Source organism: Rattus rattus, chromosome 10 (assembly GCF_011064425.1).
Source record: "Rattus rattus isolate New Zealand chromosome 10, Rrattus_CSIRO_v1, whole genome shotgun sequence".
Lineage (NCBI taxonomy): Eukaryota > Metazoa > Chordata > Mammalia > Rodentia > Muridae > Rattus > Rattus rattus.
Window position 1 is genome coordinate 26,187,245 of NC_046163.1, and position 18,612 is coordinate 26,205,856.

Sequence of the window (18,612 nt, forward strand, 5' to 3'; positions counted from 1 at the left end):
GATCAGCATTACAATTGTTCCTTTTGATGACAAAAAGTAAACCTTCCAATTCTAATATCCTTAAATTTGAAGGTTTTCTATTGTAACATGAATTGGAAAGATATCTTGGGAATGGTCAAAATAATCATTTTTATTGAAATTTGCACAATATATTATCTTAGTTTTTATTTTTCTTTTTTCATTTTTTATTGATTATTTTATTTATTTACATTTCAAATGTTATCCTCCTTCCCAGTTTTCCCTCCACAAACCCCCAAGCCTCTCCCCCTGCCCCTATGAGGGTGCTTCCTCACCTGCATACCCACTTCTACCTTAGTGCCCTAGCATTCCCCTACTCTGGGTTATCAAGCCTCCACAGGACCATGGGGCTTCCTTTCCATTGATGCCAGACAAGGCAATCCTTTGTTACATATTCATGTCCTTGGGAAGGTATTCAATTTCAGTTCCATATTGCTGTTACTGTGAGTTGTGTTTAAGGAAGAATTCTAGTTAAGTGAATTATAAGTGTGCTCTCTTCTAAGTATATATCCTGGCATATAAGCTGCAGTCATTATAATGAGTGGCCCAGTTAACCTACCAAGATAACTTTTTGAATGAAAACACTTAGATTGTACAGTTGTGAATAAAAATAAATTTGCTTTTCAGGGAGTTTGGCCGTTGGAAGGTAAATAACCTTGCAGTTGAGAGAAGAAATTTCCTTGGCTCTCCTCTGCCTCTTGCCCCTGAATTCTTCCGCAATATAAGGCTTTTGGGACGACGACCTACCCTTCAGCAAATCACAGAAAATCTTATCAAGAAATATGGGACTCATTTCTTGCTATCAGCTACTCTGGGAGGTAGGAGACTTTGAAATATCTGTGCTTGTATTTGCCTGTAAATAAAACTGTATATTTACTGCAGAGAAGCATTTAATCCATATCACTGCTGTAGAAACTCTTCATTATCAAAAATGTTGATGAAGTGATCAGTTAATACCTTCTACAATACACTCACTTTAATGATGAGAGAATTCCTTGCTATCTTCCTAAAAACTGCTTAGAGATTCAATATACATAAAATGTGTGTGTGTGTGTGTGTGTGTGTGTGTGTGTGTGTGTATGGGGGTGTGTATATATATATGTATATATAAATTGATATGGTAAATTATGTTTTCAAAATAAACAGTTTCAATGCAGGTGAAGGGCATCACATCTGGTAACAGAGAAAACTAATGATTTCTTGGAGTATGTGGTAAATTTCTGTAATATTTTAAAACTGCTATTTTAGTAGCCTATACTTGACCTCTGATTTCAGAAATGAGAATAATATAAAAGCAGATTATTAATCTTAAAATTAAGTCATGCACTAATTTTGTATATTAGTAAGATTATGAAACCTACTATTAAGCATAGTTGAACATGAGCTTAGCGATGTAATTAAGATTCAGCAGTATCTTCATTCCGCAGGATATTTGAATGATCCTGAAGGATGTTTAAGGAGATAATAAGTAAGAAATGAACTATGGTATTTTTCATAAAAAGACTTTTCAATTATTTACCTGTTTTCCACAAGTTAGAATGTACACTGTAGAAATTGGTATTTTTGGTTTTATTATGAGACTGGTTGAATAATTTGGATAAACAAGCTAAGGGAAGAGTATGTTCTTCCTTTTTCCCATGAATCACAAAAGGTGACTGTGCTAATAGTGTCTATTCTGTAGAAAACTGTTTCTTCTCAGGTCTTAACAATACAGGATAAGTCTTTTTCTTTGTTGTTGTTGTTCTTGGTCTCCCAAACCAGTCTGTCAGAAATTCAGGCAGATAGTTATTTCAGAATATATCCCTAAGTCTTCACCTTGTAGGTGTGATACTTACAGCAAATCATCACATAGATGAAAGTCTCTAAAATTTATCATAGAAGTCTTCTGTGGTTCATTCTTCATGCAGTATATTTGACAACTTGAGACAATATATGAGCCTTGTTTTAGTGGGAGTTACTAAGTTGGCACACACCATAAAATAGAATCTTCCTGTGGTTTATAAATCCCAAATTACAGATCACGAGCTAGATTTCATCTCAAACATCATGTGTGATTCTTCTTAATATATATTTTAGCTCCAGAGCCCTTTAATTTATTGCTTAAATATAAGTATCTTAGGTGCCAAGTGAGATACACGGTGTCAGTGTCATCTGAGAACAGTAAACCTCATTATTCTGTATTATCTTATCATCATTTCCCTTGTTCACAGAAACTATACTGATTCAAAAATACTTGGTTTATTAGTTAATTTTTTATGACCTCTTTTGTGCTTACTTTTAAAAACAGTTTGTCATTTTTTCACTCTGTAATTTTTGCTACAAGGTAGGCTTTTCTTAAACTATTTGTTCATTAAATAACTGAATGGAATTATACCAGGAGTCCAACATTGCATAGTTTTCTGAAAAATATAAGACTTATGACAATTATAGATGATAATGGATTTCTAATCATAAGTGAAAGGAAAAAATATAAAATAGGTGAACTTTACAAAAATCTTAATTAAAGAGAATCCGGATCCTAGGAAAGGGCATGTAAAGCATGGGTTGATTGGGAAAGGATAGAGCTGTCTCATAGTTTCAGGAAGTCAGACTATCATGCCACGTCATGATACTCAAAGTGCAGCATGCAAATGGTGGGCACAAATAACAAGCCATTGAATGTGCATGCAACTCCCCCATTCCCTCGTTCCTAGGTAAGTACTAAACAAATAGCAAATAGAGACAATAAATATATTCCAAATTCCATTTGTCTCCCCTTTAAACTGACAGAAGACATTAACATTTCTTTAACATTCTCTATGATTTTTATATTTGTCTTATAGTTAGGGGAAGAGCAACATCAAGTGAACTTTTTCAAATGTTTGGCAAGCCCTGCTTTTGCAGCATATATTTCAATTTCAATATGTGTGACATTTATGTTTCACTATATTTTGTGTGCATATGTATATTTTCATATATCCATATGGATATGTATATATGAGTAAAAATGTAAAATATTACCACAATTATGATTTTGAATAATCTGTGTCTATTATGCTTTGTAATATTAGTAATTAATAATGTAATAATAAAATCTGAAGTATGAAAGTAACATTGTTTCTCTAACTTCTACTTTTAAGAAATTGAATAATTAAAGGCATACATAAGGCTTCCTTACTCCTTTAGCAGCAAAGCAGAGTAGCTAGAATAATTCCTTTGTAAAAAATCGAGTTTACATTTAGAGAAAACAAAAGGACATGTGGCTACTGTAGAAAAACATCGTTAATATGTTTTTCAAATTTTGTTTTTTTTACTTAATTATTTCTTTACTTTTATAATATGAATCGTTCATTTTGTTTAGTGTCTTGGTTTTTTTTATTGTTTTGGTTTTGATAATAATTAAATTAACAAAGCAATCAAAAGACAATTAATATTTATAGGTTAGAAGAAGCGGCATTTTTAGAATATTGTTACTACTTAAACCAATTTAAGAATCAGTGACAGGGCCCCAATGTCTGTGCCAATGTTGACCTCTATGGAAAAACAAATCTTAAAAGTTGTGTGGCATCATAAAAAAAGTGGCAAATTTGTAAAGACATGTTGACATTTTGAACAACAATAAGACATTAAGCAGGAAGCAATACAGCTTTCTGATTTAAAATGCAGTTCAAGGCTACAATAATTCCTGATGACTACTTTTTCTCTCACGTATGTGCTTCATTTATGTGTAAGTCATCTTCACTAATTGCTTAAGCTCCTGGAATTGAAATCCGTATCCCAACTTCCCAATAATGGAAAAAAAAAACCTTGAAATTAAAGGTCATGGACTTTTCTTTATCTTTTTTCTTTTTTTTTCTTTATTTTTTATTAGATATATTTACTAACATTTCAAACGTTATTCCCCTTCCCGGTTTCCTGTCCATAAGCCCCCATTCCTTCCCTTTCCCCTCCCCAATATGGGTATTCCCCATATACATCCCCCTTATTGCCCCCCCCATTTTCCCCTGCACTGGGGGTCCAACCTTGGCAGGACCAAGGTTTTCTACTTCCCCTGCTGCACTAACAAGGCTTTTCTCTGCTACATATGCAGTTGGAGCCCTGGGTCAGTCCATGTATAGTCTTTCGGTAGTGGTTTAGTCCCTGGAAGCTCTGGTTGGTTGGCATTGTTGTATTTATGGGGTTGCAAGCTCCAGCAATTCTTTCAAAGGGCTCCTATTCTCAGTTTAGTGGTTTGCTGCTAGCAATGACCTCTGTATTGGGCATGCTTGTCTCTCAGAAGAGATCTATATCTGGTCCCTTTCAGACCAGCATTTTTTAGCTTCATGAATCATATCTAGTTTTGGTGGCTGTATATACATGGGCCACATGTGGGTCAGGCTCTGAATGGCCATTCCTTGAGTTGCTGCTCTAACTTTGTTTCCTTATCCCCCTCCATGGATATTATTCTCCCCTTTTAAGAAGGAGTGGGAGCATCTGCATTTTGGTCATCCTTCTTCTTGAGCTTCCTGTGGTCTGTGGATTGCATCTTGGGTAACTCAAGCTTTTTGGCTAATATCCACTTATCAATGAATGCATACCAAGTGTGTTTTTCTGTGGTTGTGTAACCTCACTAAGGATGATATTTTCTAGTTCATTCCATTTGCCTATGAATTTCATGAAGTCATTGTTTTTGATAGCTGAGTAGTATTCCATTGTGTAGATGTGCCACATTTTTTTAATCCATTCCTTTGTTGAAAGGCATCTGGGTTATTTCCAGCCTCTGGCTATTATAAATAAGGCTGCTATGAACATAGTGGAGCATGTTTTGTTTTGTTTTGTTTTGTTTTTGTTTTTTGTTTGTTTGTTTTTTTTATGTTGGTGCATCCTTTGGGTTTATGCCCAAGAGAGGTATAGCTGGGTCCTAAGGTAGTGAAATATCCAATTTTCTGAGGAACCTCCAGACTGATTTCCAGAATAGTTGTACCAGTTTGCAATCCCACCAACAATAGAGGAGTGTTCCTCTTTCTCCACATCCTCACCAGCATCTGCTGTCACCTGAGTTTTTTATCTTATCCATTCTGACTGGTGTGAGGTGGAAATTCAGGGTTGTTTTGATTTGCATTTACCTGATGATTAAAGATGTTGAATATTTCTTTAGGTGTTTTTTGGCCATTAGATAATCCTCAGCTGAGAGTGTTTTGTTTAGTTCTGTAATCCATTTCTTTATAGGGTTATTGGTCACTTTGGAGTCTAACTTCTTGAGTTCTTTGTATATTTTGGATATTAGCCCTCTAATGTAGGATTGGTAAAGATTTTTTCCCAGTCTTTTGGTTGCTGCTTTGTCCTAATGAAAGTTTCCTTTGCCTTACAGAAGCTTTGCAGTTTTATGAGGTCCCATTTGTAGATTCTTGATCTTAAAGCATGAGACATTGTTGTTTAATTCAGGGAATTTTCCCCAGTGCCCATGTGTTCGAGACTCTTCCCCACTTTTTCTTCTATTAGTTTGAGTATATCTGGTTTGATGTGGAGGTCCTTGATACACTTAGACTTAAGCTTTGTACATGGTGGGTGATAAGAATGGATCGATTTGCATTCTTCTACATGCTGACCTCCAGTTGAACCACCACCATTTGTTGAAAATGCTATCTTTCTTCCATTGAATGTTTTAGCTCCTTTGACAAAGATCAAGTGACTATAGGCATCTGGGTTCAATTCTTTGTCTTCAATTGTGTTCCACTTATTTATCTTCCTGTGTCCATACCAATACCATACAGTTTTTTATGAGTATTGCTCTGTAATACTGCTTGAAGCCAGGGAAGGTGATTCCCCCCAGAAGTTCTTTTATTGTTGAGTACAGTTTTTGCTATCCTGTTTTTTTTTTTTTTTGTTATTTCAACTGAATTTGCAGATTGCTCTTTCTATCTCTATAAAGAATTGAGTAGGAATTTTGATGGGGATTGCACTGAATCTGTAGATTGCTTTTGGCAAAATGGCCATCTTTACTATATTAATCCTGCCAACCATGACATGGAAATTCTTTCCTTCTTGTGAGATCTTCCTCAATTTTGTTCTTCAGAGACTTGAAGTTCTTGTCATACAGATCTTTCACTTGCTTGGTTAAAGTCATACCAAGATAGTTTATGTTATTTAGGACTAATGTGAAGGGTGTTATTTCCTTAATTTCTTTCTCAGCCTGTTTATCCTTTGAGTAGAGGAAAGCTACTGATTTGCTTGAGTTAATTTTATACCTGGACACTTTGCTGAAATTGTTTATCAGGTTAACTGGTTCTCTGGTGGAACTTTTGGGGTCACTTAAGTAAACTATCATATCATCTGCAAATAGTGATATTTTGATTTCTTCCCTTACAATTTGTATCCCTCCTTTCACTGTCTGATTGCTTTGGCTAAGACTCGAGTACTATATTGAATAAGTAGGAAGAGAGCGGGCAGCCTTTTCTAGTCCCTGATTTTAGTGGGATTGCTTCAAATTCCTCTCCATTTAGTTTGATTTTAGCTACTGGTTTGCTGTATATTGCTTTTACTAAGTTTAGATATGGACCTTGAATTCCTGATCTTTCCAGGACTTTTATCATGAAGGGGTGTTGTATTTTGTCAAATGCTTTCTCAGCATCTAATGAAATGACCATGTGGTTCTTATCTTTGAGTTTGTTTATATAGTGAATTACATTGATGGATTTTCATATATTAAACCATCCCCGCATCCTCGGGATGAAGCCTACTTGATCATGATGGATGATCATTTTGATGCTCTTGGATTCGGTTTGCAAGAATTTTATTGAGTATTTTTGCGTCAATATTCATAAGGGAAATTGGTCTGAAGTTCCCTTTCTTTGTTGAGTCTTTGTGTGGATTTGGTGTAAGAGTAATTGTGGCTTCTTAGAAGGAATTTGGTAGTGCTCCATCTGTTTCTATTTTGTGGAATAGTTTGGATAGTATTGGTATAAGATCTTTTATGAAGGTCTGATAGAATTCTGTCCTGAACCCATCTGGACCTGGGCTCTTTTTGGTTGGGAGACCTTTAATGACTGCTTCTATTTCGTTAGGAGTTATGGGGTTGTTTAGATGGTTTATTTGTTCCTGATTTATCTTTGGTACCTGGTATCTGTCTAGAAAATTGTGTATTCTGAATCCACCAGACAGGTCACTGGGTAGCAGAAAAGTGAGTCTTACCCATGCTCTCAGCTGTGCTGGTGCTTCTGGAGACTGTCTTCCAGCTCTAGACGTGGACAAGAATCAAATGTTCCTGCCCCTGATTGCTCCTGTAGGTCCTTGGACCTGGCGGGCACAGTTGGCACTATGTGATTCCCTCTTGTGTCTGGACTGTGGGCAGAGGGTATTCTCTGACTTTTCAGGAGTATCAGCACTTATGAGGGTCCAGCTTCTTCCCCACGGGAGTTGGGTGTAGGGAGCTGTTTAGCCGGTTCAGATAGGTCCTGGGCGCAGACCAGAACAGCGGGTACCAGGGGCTGTCTTTTCCTATATCCCTGTGTCTAGAGGCACTGTGCAGTTTCCCCTTGGGCCAGGGATGTGGACCGAGATGTGCAGAGGTGGCAGTCTGTCCTGAGGTCTCAGGTTGTCTGCAGTCCTGGGTGGTCCGCTCTCCGACCTTTTCTATTACATTGATATTTTTTTCTTAAATGTACCTGTAGATTCTTCCACACTTTCCATAGGTTAAAGTTAGCAATTGATCATAAGTGAGTAAAATTATTAAATAGGTTAAACATATACACTGTATTTAGATAGTGGACTCTGGAGAACCCCAGGCAAAATTTAAATTGTAGCTGTTGTAATTGAAGTAACCCTGTTTTGTTTCACTCTCTGCCCATTTGTTTCATGTGTCTTACCTGATAAAGCACAAAACTATTATGTCCTGATTTTTTTTTAAGAAAGATGAGATTTATAATAAAACTTAAATACTCTCTGTACCTTTTCTTCTCATTTTCTTTCTTGTCCTTTCTAAAATATTCAGAATAATTAAAATATCAACACTTCCTAGAAATGTCACCTATCACCCACTCACCCCATCCTCTCCTGCCAACTTTTTTTCTCCTGGCCCTCACTCCTGGCTTCTCCCTAAACCAAAGACCAGGGATAAGGGAGGCTCCAGGGAGTCTATGGTGGTGATTCATGTTGAGCCTCTTAGCATTGGGGACACTGAGTCTGAAGTGTCTACCTCATTTAGCCAGGCAGAAACTCCAAATGGAGAGATAAGTACACCAACCTACCCACAAAACCTGTGACCCAAAATTTGTCATGCCTCCAGGAAGTACAGAGACAGTGTTGGAACACAAACTGAGAGAAAAGGGCAACTAATGACTGGCCCAACTTGAGATCAATGCGATGGACAAGACTGACATTATTAACAATTCTCTGTTATGCTTGCAGACAGGAACCTAGCATCACTGTCCTTTTAGAGGCTCCACCCAGAAACTGATCAAAACAGAAGCAGAGACCCAGAGATAAACAATAAGTGGAGCTTTGGGGGTCTTGTGGAAGAGTTGCGGGAAGAATTTATGTACCCAAAGAGATAAGGATCTACAAGAAAACCTGCAAAATCAACAACCTGTAATCCTGGGGCCTCCCAGAAACTGAAGCACCAACCGAAGAGTATGTATAGGCAGGACACAGGCCCCCGCAAACTTGGAGCAGATGTGTATCTTGGTCTCCATGTGGGTTCCCCTACAACTAATGTTGGCGCTATCTTTGACTCTGTTGCCTCTCTGTGGGCCCTGTTTCCCTAACTGTGCTGCAGAAGTGAGAGAGAATGTGCCTAGCTCTACATTGATTTGATGCGCCAGAGTGAGTTGGTACACAGGAGGTATTCATAGGAGTAAGGAAGGGGGAATGCATAGAAGGAGTATGAGACAGATAATGGGAGAAGAGATGGGGCTGAGATCAGAAAACAAAATGAATCAATCAATGAATCAATCAATCAATCAATGAATAAATGAAAATTAAATTGAAGAAAGATACTATTCAATGAGTTAAAATATTTTATAGTGAAATATAGAAAAAGTGAGCATGACAAATACCCATATATGAGCAAACATTTAAAACCAAAGATAACTGTACTATAATTAATTTAGAAAAGAAAAGATTATTTTCCCCAGAGTTTCTTAGTCCATCATGCTTTCAACTTAGATATAAAAACTGGATAATATACTTGAAGTTTTTGATAGGATGCTTTATGATCAACAAAGCTGTTGATTGAATTAACTTCCTTTAGAGAAAATCAACTATACAAAACCTGCTTCTATATGCATCACTTTTCCTGTGTGTTTTATTTTTATTGCTTCCATATCGTTCATTAATGCTGTAATGCCACTTGCTATTTTGTACAATAGTATCTAAACCCCACCACTGTTTAAATTTCTAATATAGCTCTTCATTTTAAAGAATCTCTCTTGAAAAAGATTACAATACTTGGATGTGATGATTTCCAGCTATGGAATAAATATCTTGACTGCTTTTTTATTCATTTAATATAATATATAACAAATTTAGTAATAGGATTGTGTCTATATAATGCATATGGAAAATAAAATAACAAATAAAAGAGAAAAAACGAGAGCCTTAAAATTAAAGGTATTGATTCAGTTAGAGAAGCAGTAATTTGAAATATTATTAAAATTGATTTCTGATTTCAAGTCTGCAAGTACAGTTAAAAATATTTTTATGAAAATATTTATTATTTCATAAAATTTCTATATCATATGTATAGAGTATTTCTAAGTAGATCCGATCGATAATTTCAGAATTACATAATTTATTTGGACAGTCAGATTAGTATTGGAAAGATGCAGTTACTTCTATGTTCCTTACATCTTTCAAGAATTGATAAAAGCAGTAACTGTTGTCTGTTCTTACACCTGACAGCCCCACTCCCTGCTAAACTCACAAGAGCTGTAACAGGCTTGACTCTACCCCTCTTTCCACTTCTACCAGAAGCCTTTATTTCATTCTATTGTAATTTTATGAAAGGAGTAAAACAAAGGTTTAGGGAAACTGTGTGTGTGTGTGTGGGGGGGGTTTCTACATGTAAATCTAAGCTTCACTGGAGGTCAGAAAAGTGATCCTTTCCTATACCTGGTAGTATAAGCAGTTTTGAGTTGCCTGACAGAGTCTCTGACAGTCAATGTCAGGTCCTTTGTAAGAGTAAAAAGCCCTATTTATCACTAAGCCATCTACCACAACCCCCTCCAATTACTTTTGTAACAGATGTATTATTACTTGTATAATTCTTATTTATCTTAGGAACAAACAAATGTGTTGCTCTTCATTACTTCAAAACATCTTTTAATAGTTTTTGTTCTGAGTGATGCATAAAATAATTTCTAGTACAAACATCTTTTGATATACAGGTTCAATAAAAGCCATAAAACTATTTATCAGATAACACTATAGTTTTTGTAAGTTTAAAGACTTATGATATTTATCTGAAAGAAATTCTTGTGAGGATGCATTTTTGTTTACCTTATTTCAAAACCTCATCTTTTTTGCCTTTTGCATTTTTTAGAGTTTAAGTATTTTATTTATTTACATTCCACAAGTCGTCCCCATTCAGGGTGCTCCCCTCCCCAAGTTAATCATCCCATCTCCCATACCACCTCGTTGGCCTCATAGAGGGTACTCTCCCACTCACTTCCCCACCTCAACACCAAACTCAGCTTCCATTTTCCTTAAGGGAACCAGTTTCCACAGGACTAAATGCAGTCTTCCTATATCCATGTGTCCTGGGGCTCACACCCACCCGTGTTTGCTTCTCAGTTGGTGACTTAGACTCTTGGAGCTCTGAGGGGTCCCCATTATTTGACACTGTTGTTGTACCTGTAGAGGTGTAATCCCCCCTCAGCTTCTTTAATCCCTCCCCAAACTCTTCGATAGGGGTTCCTGACTTCAATCTAATGGTAGGCTGTAATATCTGCATTTGTTTCAATCTGCTGCTGATAGAGCAGAGGACAGCCATGTCAGGTTCCTGACTGCAAGAACAATATGACATCAGTAACAGTGTCCAGCTTTGTTGTGTGCACACGGGAAGGATGACAAGTTGGTGCTGTCTCTGGATGGCCTTTCAGTCTCTGCTCCATTTTTGTTCCTACCTTTCCTTTAGACTGGAGTAATTGTGGGTCAAACTTTTGGAGATAGGTGGGTGGTCCCCTGCTTCAACTGGAAACCATGTCTATGTATTGGAAGTGGTCTCTTCAGGTTACATCTCCCCACTGTTGGGTATTTGGACCTTTGAGTCCTGGTAACCTCTCCCATCCCAGGTCTCTGAGATTATCTAGAGGTTCCACTTCCCCTCACCCTACATTGGTGCATATTTTGATTCATTCTACTGGCCTTCTGGGATTCCCTCCTGTCTTCCCCTGATTCTGCCCCCCCTTTCCCCTTGTCTTCTCCTCTCCCACCGAGGTTCTTCCATCCATCTTCCTCCCATGATAATTTTGATCCCTGTCTAAGTGGGTTTGAGTTATCCACATTTGGACATTCTTATTAAACTTCCTGTGGTCTGTGAGTTGCATCATGGGTCTTCTAATCATTATGACTAACTAAGATCCACTTACCAATGAGTACATTCCATGCATGCCTTTTTTGGGTCTGGGTTTCCTCACTCAGGATGATATTTTCAAGTTCCACCCATTTGCCTGCAAAATTCATGTTGTCTTCCTTTGTAATGGCTGAGTAGTATTCCATTGTGTACTTGTACCACATTTTCTGTATCGTTTTTAGTTGAGGGACATCTGGGTTGTTCCAGCTTCTGGCTATTACAAATAAGGCTGCTATGAGCATAGTAGAGCACCTGTCATTGTGGTATGGTGGAACATCTTTTGGGTATTCTCTGTTCTACTGTTGTAAAGCAACACCATGACCGATGCAACTATTATAATGGAAAACATTTAATTAGGCATGCTTAAAGTTTCAGAGATTTAATCTATTATCATCCTGGTGGATTTAATATAAGTATGCAGGCACACATTGGAGCAGCAGCTGAGAGTTACATTTTGATACATAGGCAGAAAGAGACTGTAAGTTTATCATGGGATTTTGAAGCTGAAGCCCAGTGGCACATATGTCCTCCAATAACACCATACCTCCTAATTCTTCTAGTCCTTTCACATAATGTCATCTTTTAATTAAGCATTCAAATATATGCCTATATGGGTCATTGTTATACAATCTATGACATTCTTATGTTATAAATTCAAAGTTATATTAAAAATAAAAGAAAATAAAGACTAAAAATAAGTGGATTATAATGAGTTGGTTTGTGATAGTATTAGCTAGTGGATGTGAGAATCATATGATTTCTTAATTTTGGATGTTAAGTTGAAGAAGGCTTCTTTTGGACTACCCTGTCTTCAGAGAGAAATGGTACAGAGTAGGTAGAACTATTCTGTGCTTTTAACCCTTTCTCCTGCATGATGACACACAACTGGTTCTCTTAGAATCAATGTGTTCTCCCTCTTAATTCCACAAGAAATATATCATTTTCATATGCTGCTTACAGACCTCAGTAATTGGCCCATGAGCCATATATGTTTTTTCACCATAAAAAATGATTGCATAATAAAATGTAATGTGATGAACTATTCTGCTTGATTTAACCCCAGAATTCATGTAAAGGTTGAAGAGTTTTTTATTTGCCTTTTTTGTTTTTGTTTTTAAATTGATATTATAATTATAAAATTTGTGCCTTCTGCTTACCACTTAAATGCTACTACATAACCCTTCCATCAATCCTTAATCTGACATCTTTTTCACTAATTTCTCTTTAATACAAACAAGATATGTGCATATAAGTATATTCTTAAATCTAACCGCTTCCATACATACAGTGTTATTTGTAAGAATGTTTTCAGGGCTGACCATTTGGTACTGAACAATCAATTGTGTACTCTTACTTTAGGTATACAAATATTTTTCCTGTGTGTATGCATATGCACCACATATATACCTTGTGCTTCTGGTATCCAAATCAGGGTGTTAGATCTCCGAGGCTAGAATTAAGGAATTTTGTCAGTTGTCAAGTAGATTCTGAGAACTGAATGCAGATCCTTGGAAGAGCATCAGATGCCCTTAACCACTTACTCGTCCCTCCAGATTCTTCATGCACTTTTTATTCTATTAATTTACTATTCTAATTTCTTCAGAATATTATTTCTACCAATAATAATATATACACACAAGGATGAAAATTAATCAAAACCATATAAAAAAGTGTAAACAGTATTAAAATGTTTTAATTTCTATTTCCTTTTTGGAATTAACAGAGCCTATTTGCATGTCAGGACCGGAAAGAAATAACTAAATGATATAGCTCAGAAGTATACAAGGCTGTCAGCTAACCATAGTGAAATAGAAAAACTGCGGTTTGGTTTTATATTTCTGTGATACACAGTGTCCATAAAAGCATCCTTCAATTTGTGCCTTTGTTGTACATAAACCACCATAGAGCTTCAGTTGAAGAAGGCAGCTGCATGATTTCCATGTAGAACAATCACATCTCCTATCTGCTGTCATTCATCAGTTTTGTGTTCTAGCTGACTTGGAGTGTTGAAACACTTTCAAAAACACAGTCTCTGTTTGCAGTGTGCTACTAGTTGTCCTTTGTAACTCACGTTGTGCTTACAGATAGCAGCAGTTTTATTCATGCATTTCTAATCCATGAATCCTCATTCTTCATGAGGTACAATAAAATTAGGAAAAAGAATAAAGTATTATTTATTATATTAATTTTGCTTTTCAAAGACTACTGATTATTGTTTAATGGACACAAAGATTTCAGAGAAGATATTAGCTTTCATTTGGAACTGAGGACACTACCATCTTAAGCAACTTTAATAAAAATCTCAAAATCATCAAAGAAACCATGGTAAATGATAACAACATATCCTTCATATACGATAGCAGTACCATGCATGCTGCTCTCATTAGACCACATTCTCTTTATAATTACTTATTTAATGGAAATATATATGTATATATAGTGTCCACAAAGATATTTTATTTTAATGCTTATGGTATGAAGTATCTATTGATGATTTTACATTAGAAGAAAACATTAATCTGTGATTTACCCACACCAGTGTGAGAAAAATAAAGAAGATATATAGCTTTCCTTTAAATACAAAAGAAAGATGCTTCTTACTCATTCATCTCAGGCCCCCATTTCTCTATGCTCACCTATGTTTCAGTATACATTATCCTGCATGCCATCATGCAGAGTGTATTTTGAGTCATTTCTATCTGAGAGAGTTGTTATTGAATCTTTCTATTTTTGGGGGGGGAGTCAAATGTTGGTAAATATTCTTAAATCAATGAACATTATTGAATAAAAAAGGAAACAAACAACAACATCATTAATAATAACCAAAAACCAATATGAAACCAAGCCAAACAAACAAACACACACATGTCATGCTTCTGACATGTGAGATAAAGCATGATTTGACTTTTATGAGAAAGTATTTAATAGTATTTTTCATTTTCACCTGAACAGTGACAATAGGAAAAATGTCTTAGACGTATCCACTCAGAGAAATCATTTTCAGGATATGATAACATACTAGAGTTAGACAACACTAAAAAGTTTATTACAAGAAAATTAGAAAAGAGGCTACAATTATGAAAAATTAGTTTATATTAGAAAATGGGCTTTGGTTCAGAATAATTTTGTTTTGTTTTCTAAATGTTGCATGGATCCTACAGATTAAATTTAAGCTTATAACTAAACATGTAGATACATATATGCTTGCAATAATAGTGCTAAAAGAGGTCATTAATTTGAAGTAGGGCAGGGAGGCAGCTAGGAAACTGTCACTGATATACAGAAAACTGCAGTAAATACTGTGAATACTTTCAAAATTTGTCTAAATAGAATGACTTAGAGAAAGGACTAAAAGAGCTGAAGGAGGCTTGCGACCCCATATGAACAACAATGCCAAACAACCAGAGTTTCCAGGACTAAGCCACTACCAAAAGACTATACATGGACTGACCCTGGGCTCCAACATCATAGGTAGCAATGAATAGCCTAGTAAGAGCACCAGTGGAAGGGGAAGCCCTTGGTCCTGCCCAGGTTGGACCCCCCAGTGTAGGTGATTGTTGTGGGGGGGAACAGTAATGAGGGTGGATGGGGAGGGGAACACCAATATAGAAGGGGAGAGGGAGGGGCTAGGCACAGGAAACCAGGAAAGGGAATAACATTTGAAATGTAAATAAGAAATACCCGATTTAATAAAAATGGAAAGAAAAGAAAATAAAGAAACCCACAGCCATGCATCAGGCAGAGCTCAGGGAACCCCATGGAAGAAGGGGAGGAAAAATTCCAGGAGTCATAGGGATCCATGGACACCACAACTAAACCTACAAAATTACTAACCTGGGCTCATAAGGGCTCACAGAGACTGAACCAAAAACCAGGAAGCCTGCATGGGCCTCACCTAGGCCGTCTGCATATGTGTTATGGTTGTTAGCTTGTTGTTCTTGTGGGACACTTAACAGTGGGAGCAGAGGCTGGTTTTGCCTGCCTTATGGACGCTTTTACTGGGTTGCCTTGTCCAGCCTTTATAGAAGGGTGTATGCCAGGTCTTATTGCATCTTGTTAGGCTGGTTTTGGTTAGTATCCATGGGAGGCCTGCTCTTTCCTGAAAGGAAATGGAGGAGGAGTGGCTCTGAGGGAGAGGGAATGGGGGAGGGACTGGGAGGAAGGGAAAATGGTGATCAGGATATACTCTACAAGAGAAGAAAAATAAAAGAAAATCTATATGGAAAAAAGAATTATATTCTAACCTTAATCTTGCTTACGAATTTATTGATTTCTTTGGAAAAACCAATTTTGAATGAATCTGTTTTAAACCAAATGGACTATAGAAGAAATGTTATAAACACTTATTCCATTATGATTTTTCTAAATGGATTTAAAAACTACCCATTCTATGTGAAATATTTGTAAAAAAATAACATGCCCATACATTTGAATGTAGTCATCTTAGGTAAAACCATTCTTAGTGTTGAATGCAACCTAATTGTAAGTAGACTGAAAAATAGCACTTGGTCTTTCTACTTTATATCCATATTTAGAAAACGGCTTTTGAATTGATCTCCAAAAATGAGTTACAATCCAAACTTCTTGAAACAAATATACCGTGAACATGTTAATATTAACATTTGGTGTTGACCTTAGCTTATTTTTTCTATTTGTGTTTATTGGCATACCATGTAGAGGGAGTAAACATTAAACTGAGCATATCTCTTAAGTTGAGTAGGTACATGGAGAGCAAACATAATGCTAAAATCAATAAAAGTAGATGATTAGATTTTGCAATTCCAAGATCACCTGGGTATGAAACTTTATTAGTCAGAGTTCTCAAGAGTCAAAGAACTTATGGAATGTCTGTATATATTAAGAGAATTTATTGTGATGACTTACTGCCTGTCATCCAACTAACCCAACAATGGGCAGCTGTGGACCTAATTGTTTCTCAGTACCACAGGCTAGTTGTTTAAGCTGGTCTTCTGTAGAAGTAGGTTCCAGAAGATGTGCTGCCAAGTAAGCGAAAGCAGTTGAAGAAGAGTGAATCTTCCTTTTTCCAATGTCCTTATGTAGGCCTACAACAGGAGGTGTGGCCCACATTAAAGGTATGTACCACTACACCTGCTTGTGGGACTTGCTTTGTCCCAGGCTGACCTTGAACTCAGAGATCTCCTTGCCTGAGACCTGGGATTAAAGGCCTACAGTACCTTGCCTGGAGCTCAGCTTTTCTTGGCCACTATGGCTCAAGGTCTTGATGCCAACATCCAGGTCAGAAACCTGTGTCTTCCATCCTCAAGGCATGGGTCACAGGTGTGTCCTCTAATTCTGGATTGTAGTTCATTCCAGATATAGTCAAGTTGACAACCAGGAAGAGCAATTACAGAAGCATTGTGAATAATGTATGCTTCTCTCTGTATAATATAAATCCTTGAGAGACTGTTCTCCCTGTGAGATATACACCAGGACCATCAAAGTTCTAAAGATCTACTGAAGAATAGGTATCTATAGAATTTCCACCACATTTTGGTATCAAACTCCACTTACACTTAGCTCATTGTTCTGCTTCTATCCATTTGGCATGGGTCAAACGCTCTCTCCATGTGCACTACCTACCCTAAAGCAGTCTATTGACACCTTTACATTTTCACTTAGCATTGTCAAGCCCATTCATGGGTTTCCCTCATTTGGTACTGTGGCAAGGCAAAGTCTGCCTCTCCAGAATATGTGATCAAAGACTTTTTGTATAGCTCACCTTTTAAGAATAGATTCTTTCAAGACTTGCCAGGCCACCCTTCTTGCATTTTAAAGTAACAATATGGGATTACTCTTTCATTAACAGGTCTTCTGAGCCTAGGTCTCCAAAACATGGGGCTAGATGTGAATCTTAACAGTGCTATGGGCTTCTCTTAGGGCAGAACCATCAATTCTTCAGTTGTACTTTCTGAAATGGTTCTATGTTTGTTTATTTCCCCACTCTACAACTCAATAAAAGGCTATGACCTCTGTGTTCCAAGTGTTTATTGGGTATTTTTTATGGGAGGGAGATTTTTTTTTTAATAGAACTCATTACTATTTTCATTCACCAGATAGATTACCTGGCCACAATTCTGCTTTTGTTACCTTCATGTATAGGTATTTAGAAATTTAAATATAAATGACACTTTATCTATTTTCTGAGGTTGACATGTCTCTTACCAACATATTAAATGTTCATATCTGTGATTTCTTTGGAATTTATTCTTAAAGTCATACTATATATCAAAAGACAATTTTGGACTCACAGTGTGATTTAATGAAAGGTCTACCATTTTCCGATAAATTAAAATAGTCATGTTACGCTGAACTTCTGTTTCAGTTTTCTACTATGTCTTGCATTGATACTACTTTCCTTGAATTATATGGATTTATGCATATAATTCTCAAAAAAGTATTCTTGATGATTTTCAATTAATATTTTTCATTTAGAATTTAGAGGTGAAAACCCCAGCTCTAGGTTAAATATGACTTGTTCTATTTTTAAATAATTTTACATTGAAATGTATATCAATTTATTATTTAATGATAACATGTTCAGGATAAATAACCAAGTTACCTGTTACAGTCCGGTTTTGTGAGTTTTAGGACTATTTTCTGAGTATTGAACTATTTTCTACATTTTAATTTTTAGCGTTCATGAGCAATAATCTGTAATAAGATTTTATCAGTATGGTTTTGTCCATTTAGTTATTATTTTTATATAATTTATTTATATATAATGTCTATGTTGTATTTATTTAAAAAGATCTCTTGCTATCAGTTTTCTTGAGCCGGATCCACTAATTCCAGCTGCTACTCTACCACATGGTGTGCAAGCAGCCTTCTCCTTGCTGTCCCCTTTTAGTCACCCATTCCACACTGTCCCCTAGGTGGTAGTACCCTGCAGGCACACGCACACGCACACACACCCCCACACACACATCCACCCCCCACACACACACACGCAGACACACACATACATCTCGTTCTGTGAGCCCTTGAGCATTCTCACTCAGCGCTGGCCGTGGAACCTGATCCGAATGCACCAACTGCCCCTCAGCCAT

The 18,612-nt window shown here is 36.6% G+C and overlaps 1 protein-coding gene across 3 annotated transcripts in view; it reads left to right on the forward strand.

Annotated features, from left to right (window-relative positions):
* Positions 1-18,612, forward strand: part of Brinp3 (BMP/retinoic acid inducible neural specific 3) — a 400,303-nt gene that overhangs the window by 187,052 nt on the left and 194,639 nt on the right. For all 3 annotated transcript variants that reach the window (XM_032914782.1, XM_032914783.1, XM_032914784.1), the window contains exon 3: positions 646-836. In XM_032914782.1, the coding sequence (XP_032770673.1) occupies positions 646-836 (191 nt within the window). The remainder of the gene's footprint in view (positions 1-645; positions 837-18,612) is intronic.